The sequence below is a fragment of the Colossoma macropomum genome, unplaced genomic scaffold (assembly GCF_904425465.1).
Source record: "Colossoma macropomum unplaced genomic scaffold, Colossoma_macropomum, whole genome shotgun sequence".
In the NCBI taxonomy this organism is placed as follows: Eukaryota; Metazoa; Chordata; class Actinopteri; order Characiformes; family Serrasalmidae; genus Colossoma; species Colossoma macropomum.
The window spans coordinates 24,561,656-24,570,659 of record NW_023494788.1 but is presented as its reverse complement, the minus strand read 5'-3'; the positions used below and the strand labels follow the sequence as shown (position 1 = coordinate 24,570,659).

Here is a 9,004-nt window from a genome sequence, read left to right as displayed (position 1 = left end):
GCTGCAAATTAAGTGTCAGAAAAACTGAGAGAGTTTGGAAAAAGGTTGGGGAGACAAAACGTGAGCATGTGGAAGCAATTATGCGCTGCATGCGGGATCGGTTAGCTTAAGGGTTAGCGGGGGTGCCGGGTGCCTCTAACACCGCGGAGGCGGCAGCCAAGTCTGTTTCCCCACTCAAAACCGCCACACCCCACCCTTCTCACTCTCCATCTCACTTCAGAAAAAGACTACTACTAAGCTCTACATCCACGGTTTCCCTGAAGAGTTTTGCCAGGGAGGTGGGGGGGAGGGGAAAAAAAAATGTGTCTCTTGATTCCAACTATGACCTACTTGCCTAAACCGAGATGCTTGCTCATGGACGAATCCTATACGGAATCGTAATATGGAGTATGGAGAGCTCGTTGCTGGGAGGGGTCAGGAGGTTATTGATATTGTTAGACTGTGGGGACCGTGCAAAGGAATAAATAGCTGGAAAGAGCGTTCGGGTCTCGCAGTCTCTCTTAGACAGCCCAGGCATAGGTGACCTCCACTCCACTCAAGCTCATCTGTCTCTGCAAACCCTGTAAGTAACATTCATGCTCTATTTAATCAAATATGGTGTGACAATATTTCCTTTTTTCATCACAAAACTTGGTGAACCTAACAAATTTATTCAGGATGTTGCACTACTGCAGATGCCACAGATGTGTGCAAGATGTGTTATCTGGGTTAGAGAGAGAAGACAAATGTCTACAGTACATGCATAAAAATGTTCTTTTAACTTTTTTCCCAATATTTCTGCACAATTAAATCATTAAGATGTAAACAAAGTGTTTCAGGATTGATTGGAAACGCTCCATTCTTGCAAACCCAGAATTGTTCACAGTGGTGGTGATAGGAACCAGACGTCTGAAGCCTCTGAAAGCTCCAGCACATAAATTATTCACACAAAATGGTTATGAATAATGCCGGAGACATTGTTTTACGATAGGTTTGACACAATTTTTTGGGCTTAAATATATATTTTTTTATTAATTCATGGTGGAGAGGTGAATGCGGGGCATTACAAGACAAAATAATATTTTACATTTTAAACTTTATATATAAAACTCAGAAGACACATGTAGGTTTACTGGTCATATATTTTATAATAAATAAAATAGTAATATTTGTGATGTAGACATCACAAACTCTGGTTCCTATCACCACCTCTGTAAAGAAATCTGAGTCATCAAATCACCCTGAATCACATTAAACCACCCTAAATGACTCTGTTTACATCTCGATTGAATTTTGAAGAAAGTTTATAATGGTGTTATTGCACATCACTGGGTGTTCTCAGATCTTCTTTATTATTTAAGGCAGAGCATAAAATTTCTACATGGCAAATCCTTTGTGATCAGAAAGTGTGCTGAATGTAGGTATCACACATGGGAGAAACCTATGCATGAGGCACAATCAATTTCTATAGTTTCTTTTCCCTATAATTTAGCATAACAATCAATTAATACCAGTGCATCTCATGCCAAAGTCTGGCGACTAGTTAAGCAGACCCACATTCCATTCTCATTAGTAAATATGTCACATGGCTATTTAAAATCCAGACTTTTCACTGCTTCTCCACATGTTTGGACTTGTCGCCTCGACGTTTTAAGACACACCTCAGAGTTTCAATGTCAGTCATAAAGACATGACACGTGTCCACATTTTGGTAGCCAATAACAAGTTCATTATTTCCGTGCTATATTCTCAGACAGCCAGCATGGAGAAGATGGAATCCGTAAGTCAGAGCCATGCACTGCAGTGGTGCACCCTAATACTGACCCTGCTGAGTGGAATCAGTGCCATGCCTGTGAGCGTGGACTCCGTTTGCTCGGCAACGTCCACAGCCAAGTACAGCTTGACATTTACAGGCAAGTGGAGCCAGACTGCTTTCCCCAAGCAGTACCCTGTTTACAGGCCCCCTGCTCAGTGGTCTCCGCTTATTGGTGAGTAGAAAGCTCTGACAGACATGACTAAGTGATTTCGCCTAAAGGTAGCTTGATTAGCTTTTGATCATTGGCAAACTTTTAAGGTACTAAGTATTTAAAGTACTAACAAACTAAAGTACTAAGAATTAGGCCACAATAAAAAGAAGCAAAAAGATATCATATAAGCTACCGACTCTTTGTTTTTCCTGCATTTAACGAACAGTTAACATTGCATAGCCTTAGCATTGCAGCTGATCATATTTACATCGCATTTACTGTCATACGCTGCGAAGTTTTACGTATTAGTGCGACAAAAATCTAAATCTAACACTCACTCTGTAGGGGTAACGCACAGCTCAGACTATCACATCTGGCAAAAGAACGAATACGCCAGTAACGGGGTGAGAGAGTTCTCGGAGAAAGGAGAGGCTTGGACTCTGATTAAGGAGGTGGAGGCAGCTGGAGAGCGCATCCAGAGTGTATATGGCCTCTTCTCTACACCAGCTGTGCTTGGAGGGACAGGCCAGACGACCACAGAGTTTGAGGTCTATGCAAGACACTCTTTTGTAAGTTCAGTACTCGATGCCACATTCAGAATAATCCTTTTTTCCTATTGTGGGTCATATTTACACCGGTGGACAGCACATATTTCAATTCTGACAAACTGTAACAGGATCATCAAACCTACACGCTTAAAAATGATGGTTCTTCAAGGGTTCTTTAGTAAAGAAAATGGTTCTATTTAGAACCATGAACACTCAAAGAACTCTTTGCATGACTACAGGGCTCTTTGCACTGTGAAATGGCTTCTCAGACTGATGGAGAATATGCTGTAGGCGGTTCTATATAGAACCTTTCTGAAAAGGGTTCTATATAGCACCAAAAAGCGTTCTTCTATTGTTACAATCTTGATGTTAAAACAATAGAAGAACCCTTTTTGGTGCTATATAGAACCATCTATAGCACATTCTCCATCAATCTGATGCAGAGAATCCTTTAATCCTGCAAAGGGTTCTTTAAGTGTTCATGTTTCCATATAGAACCATTTTCTTCTACTGTTACAAACCTGACATTAAAACAATAGAAGAACCCTTTTTGGTGCTGTATAGAACCATCTACAGCACATTCTCCATCAATCTGATGCAAAGAACCCTTTAATCCTGCAAAGGGTTCTTTGAGTGTTCATGTTTCTATATATAAGCATTTTCTTGAGCAAAGAACCCTTGAAGAACCATCTTTTTTAAAGGGTAGTTTAGTGTTTTTTAAAAAATAAAAGACATAATTTATGTTACAAGTTATGCTTTGTAATGTATAATTTATTATAAGATGATTTTTGAAACTAGCATTTACTATAATATTATAGGTGCAATAAATAGCATTACTATACTTGGTAAGCCAAAGTGTCCAAAGCACTATTTTAAAACAAATGCAGAACATATACTGCATTATTCCTCAGGGCATTCTGTATAAAGTAAATACACAATTAAAGAGAACCTACTCATTATGAATAATAAACCTTTCCAAGAAAAACCTATGAGGAAAAAGTCCAAGTGCCAACTCACAACAGCCACATGCAATTGCAAGTTACATATAGACTGCAAACTCAACAGAACGCTAACACTGTGCTCATTTTGCAGTTGTCCTTTATTATGCGGATTGTGCCCAGCCCTGACTGGTTTGTCGGCGTAGACAGTCTAAATCTGTGCGAAGGAGACCATTGGAAAGAAAACATAAGCCTTGACCTGTTTCCTTATGATGCTGGCACAGACAGTGGCTTCACTTTTTCTTCACCCAACTTTGAGACCATTCCCCAGGACAAAATCACGCCGGTAAAACATCCCTGACCATGAACATCTGAGTTGACTATTTCATTGACAGTCTCAATATTTACAGTCTCGTATCCATGATCAGGGAACATGAATCACTCCGGTTTCTCTTGTTTTTCTCAGATTACGTCATCGTTTCCAAGCCACCCAGCTAACTCTTTCTTCTATCCTCGACTGAAGCATCTGCCCCCAATAGCCAAGGTCACGCTCACCAAGATCAAGAACAAGCAGATCTTTAATCTGCCCATTGAGCCAACGCAGTCCAACCAGATCCCCACCGGCAACGAAATAGAAGAGTCTCTCATAAGTAAGTTCTGAAATATTACAAAACCATTTTGCACCAATCAATTCACAAAAGTGTTGTGCAGCTCAAACCAACAAATCCTCAAAACACAACTGTACTTTTAATAGACTGTACTTTGGAGACAAAGGGAGCTTTTAGCAGACAGCATTGATATCTCTATACTAAATTATACAGAGCTTTAAAGGCAAACGAAGATACTTCATGAGAATTTGTGTTAAGCAAATCTATTGTAGGCTTGTAGCAAACTGTGTCAGCAAACCTTTTCATCCATCCCCATGGTGACCTAAACAACAAATCCCAAACAAGCTGATGGGGGCCAGCCCATTTGGAGCTTTTCTGCCACTCAGCAGTCAGGAAGTGTTTGTCATGGAAACAAAATGCGATGTCAACTCCAGCCATCCTTTCCGTTCCATGTTCCATCCTTCTGCTTTCCTACTTGTACAAAAAAGACTGAATCTGTGATAGAGATTAACATTTTACAAGGTCACGACTTCTGGGTGGGTCTACAGAAAGAGGATTTCCAGTCAAGCTCAATAGGAATGATATTAATAATTATTTATGTTTCCATATCATATGGGAGACATTAAGAGTAAATTATAATTAGCAAGTGCAGACTGCAAATAATTAACATGTTTTTCAGTGGTAAACCTCATCTAGAGAAGGACGCAATCTGGCTTTGGTTACATAAACACATTTTCTCCATTCAAGCATTTTGGCTCATTAACAACATCCAAGGCTGATCCATCATATTGCTCATTTTGGGTGGCAAATCAGAAATTTTATGCTCCTCCGCAAAATCTTTCTATGGCGTCACATGTATTGCAGGACATACATACCTGTACATAATGTCCTATAGGATTTTGTTTTATTCTACCTATATCCAGCTAAGACAGCAGTCACTCTCTACCATGATACATTACATAAAAATTTCTTTTGCCTTTTAAACAATTCACAGTTTGGATGAACATGGCGTCACAAATGCAGCAACGAAAGTTTGAAAAATTAAAATTTCAAATTCATCTAAAAAGGATTTTTGATTAGCAAATTATCTTCTTTGCTATGCAAATTATGTAATGTTCTCATATTGAAGATCCTCGAAGATGCCTGAAATCTATCCTCTATCCTCTGCCAGTTTATCTGTTTAGTTAAGAAAAGGAAGTCGTTGTTGTGGGAAGAAAACCTCGTATCTCCAAAATGGTAACTTTACAGGAGAAGAAAAAACCTACTTTACTTTTAATGTAAGTCAATGGAACCAGACATCTTTTCAAGTCATTTTGGGTCATTTCTTTTGGTCCATTCTTCATGAAATTTACACACAATATAAAGAGCAACAGGCATTTTCAGATTGTCAAAAACTGAAAAACGACAAAAATGGAGATACAAGGTTTTCTTCCAGCAGCAGCGACGTTTAGAAAGACTACACAATAGACTAAATATATTTATTATGAAGTGGCAGCTGACTTTGAGGTCTGGATCCATCCAATATAAACATTATAAAGGTTCTTATTTGCGAGTTCAACAAGCAGCTCCTCTGTCTCTGCGGTCTGCTAAACATGCAGCGTGCATAAACAGGTCTTCGCCCTATTTTCTCTCTCCTGACTGTTTCATTGACTGTTGCCAGAAACATGGGTTGAGCTACGCCAGAAGGGCGCTGGTCAATCCAGAGCTAGATTGGAAGGCTAAAGATTGATTTGTTTCCCTTTTCACACTACCAGATCATCTGAACTGCCCGATGCTTCTGAAGAGGAAAACTGGGGTTATAATCAGGCTAAAAATCATGTAGTGTAGGCCCAGCTTAATCGCTCATCACTGTTTTTACTAAAAAGTACAAGATGAAATATACTATGTATTTACTATTGTATAAATCATTTTCTTTATTTATACTTTCATTTATATTCCAGTAAATTACCACTACCGTAGCCATAGTCACAGTGAAATAGAGATTTTTAGAACTTCTTCATAGTTTTCAGACAGTCCTCGTTAACCTGTGAATTTATGGCATGTGCCATAAAGAACCTGTACTTGAATGGCTGACAGTCATAATTGCAAGTGGTAAAAAGTTACCCAAGTTTATAAATTTACCAACCACAACATTGTCTGATACCAGAGATTGTTCTCCAAGTTAGCACTGGTCCACCCATGTGTTTATACAGTCATATGCAAAAGTTTGTGCAAACTTACTCTTAGTTTATAGAAGTGTTTAGTAACAATCTGGACCAACCTGTGGCTCCTGGCAATTTAAGGGCTTCAGTTATTTTCACTTAGAAAATCAAACCATGTTATTTCACCAGAGGTGTTAAAACCTCTGCATACAAATATACATACTGATCATATGATACATTTACCAGTTGCGGGTAAACCAACACAAACGTCTGGCAGTTACAGTGTGACCAGGCTAATAATGTTAGCTGAGGTAACAGATGAATAGCAATTGTCTGTTTAGACTGACTGCCTCTCTCTGTGTCAATTTAAAGCCCCATCACCCACTTTGGATTTGCGATCTCAGTCTGGGTTTAATATAATACAGTAACACTAAGATGCTGAGTGGTGTCACTGACTTTGGTGGCATCCAGTGGGTGCATGGTAGACTTCTTTAACAAATTACCCCAGAGAGCTGGGCGGCTTAGTCATACTTTATGAGTCACGATTTAGCTCGATATCGGTACATTCCCACACTCCTCCCACACATTTTTGTAACGCTGCCATTGTGTTTGTCCTCAGATACTCCTCTTGACTGTGAGGTGTCCGTCTGGTCACCTTGGGGTCTGTGCAAAGGTCAGTGCGGTGAGAAGGGAGTGAGACATCGGACCCGATACATTCATTTACAGCCTGCTAACAACGGTGCTGCCTGCCCTCCGCTGGAGGAGGAGAAAGCCTGTGTCCCTGACAACTGCGTGTGAGGACCTTCTAAATGAGATCTAACAATTTGCCCCCTCAGCGTTATGCAGAGCGCAATGTGGCTTGGACTACAGACGGAAAAGAAGGCTTTAATGTCATCACAATTCCATAATATGACGACTGTTAGCGGTAATCTCCATACCGATATTTCCAAACTGACTAAAGCATTCCATAAAGACTAGTTAGGGCGAGGACTGGTGGCTCATGTGGGGAAGCCAATAAGATCAAAAGAACTACATAATAAGTGGCATACTAAAGCCAAAAATAACATGCCCAAAAAGACTTTTGAAAGTGGTTCCCATAAAAAAAAAATACCTCTAAGAAAAAAAGAGAGACTGGCACGAGAGCCTGCACTGTTTACTCCATAGTGCAATAAATGTCCTCCAGTATAATGTACTGTAAGAAAGCAGCGTCAGCTAGGCTATGCCTTTCCTTTCTTACCAATGCTATGGAAAGTAGCAAAGGTTGCTATGAACTGCTGCCCTGATGAATGACTGACCAGACACAGTCCAGTATCAAATCAAGTAACTAACTCAAATAAAGGCATTAGGGCAAAATAGTTCTTGTCTATAATGTGCTGTATGTGTCGTTAATGCTTGTACATTAATTGCAATACATTGTACATATAAGCTGTAAATATGAACAAATAAACTGTTTCCTGTCAACATGGGTGTTGTTGATTTTTTTGTTGTTTGTTTTGTTGGCAAAAAATGTAGTTTACACAAATTACCTCAAAAGACAAAACATGTTTTGTGATCGAGGTTTATAGAGCTAACAAGCAAAGGAGGTTTATACCCCAAATATCACATCTATTTTTACTTAAAATAAAATGAATGAATAATAACTAATTAATTGAACATGATGCTATTTGTGCATTCCCCAAAAACTTTAGCATAGCACGGCAATGAAATGTTATAAATGCATCTGTATTACTTGTCATTGATGTTCGCAACAAACCGCTAATACAGACACTGTAATAGGGCGACGACTAACGGCTATTTTCATAATCGATTAGTTGATCCATTACAACTTCCATTAATCAGTTAATTGGGAAACAAAAACCTGCAGTTATTAGTCTGGCAAAAATATTTCATTCAGCAAATTAACGCTTCAAAATCCCAGGCTTATTACAAACCAAGGCTTATTATTCGGTAACTACAGGGACATCAGTGCAAACTGACTGAGATATTCTTAGGTTATAGAAGTTTGTAATAAAAGTAGGCCCTGGCCATTTAAGGTGTTAAAATACAGGTATTATTCTTCCATAAAACACCCGTTTTAAGTTCTAATTCATATTTTCAAAAGTGCCTCTTATCAATATCACAGCAACAGATTTTCTATGACAAAACTTCACTTTTACATCATCTAAAAAGACTTAGAAAGACTTAGAGTCATCAGGGCTGCTTGTACGCTTATGCAAAAAGATTAGCTCAGATGCTTTTTAGTGTTTTCTCCAGGTTTTAGCCTCCTGTCCATATGAAAACAGAGCTTTAGGTCACCAAAGTTTTCCAGATTCTATTTTGAGTATTTGGATTAATGAAAAACGCATATATTTTAAAACAACAACGTTGTTCACATGATCACTGCCGTTTTCTGTGTGAAGAGCAGGGTTTAGGTCTCTGTATCTGACAGGCTGATGACTGGACTGTTCCTGAGTGATCTGTAATATAACATTTCCTTACATGATGTTATGAATCACACATAAAAGTATTTAATTTAAAGCAGCCTGTCTTGGACTGCCACGTAAGATTTGTTTGTGTTGCTCCTTTATTATTCCTGCACCTTTCAGAAGAGTTTATAGGAGCTATGTCTTTTTGTAAATAATGTAAAAGTAAAGTATGCATCTGTATTTCCCTCTGTCATAGGATGTAAATGAGACACACAAAAGTTGTCAAGCCAACTAATCGAAAACGTGATTTCTTGGCACAATTTTTTATTATCAATGTTATCGATAATATTGATTCATTGTTGCAGCCCTACACAGTAATGTGCATGACTAACATCGACTAAACCTCGAAACAGTCTGC

The 9,004-nt window shown here is 38.8% G+C and overlaps 1 protein-coding gene across 2 annotated transcripts; it reads left to right on the top strand.

Annotated features, from left to right (window-relative positions):
- The first annotated feature begins 254 nt into the window (after positions 1–254).
- Positions 255–7,642, top strand: spon2b (spondin 2b, extracellular matrix protein). 2 transcript variants are annotated; one of them, XM_036568879.1, is made up of 6 exons: positions 255–562; positions 1,737–1,967; positions 2,292–2,515; positions 3,587–3,778; positions 3,899–4,082; positions 6,801–7,642. In XM_036568879.1, the coding sequence occupies exons 2-6, from the start codon at positions 1,742–1,744 to the stop codon at positions 6,977–6,979; spliced, it is 1,005 nt and encodes a 334-aa protein (XP_036424772.1). In that variant the 5' UTR covers positions 255–562; positions 1,737–1,741; the 3' UTR covers positions 6,980–7,642. The 2 variants fall into 2 exon arrangements, with proteins under 2 accessions (XP_036424772.1, XP_036424771.1); XM_036568878.1 differs by having other exon boundaries at positions 271–562; positions 1,733–1,967.
- Positions 7,643–9,004: the final 1,362 nt, after the last annotated feature.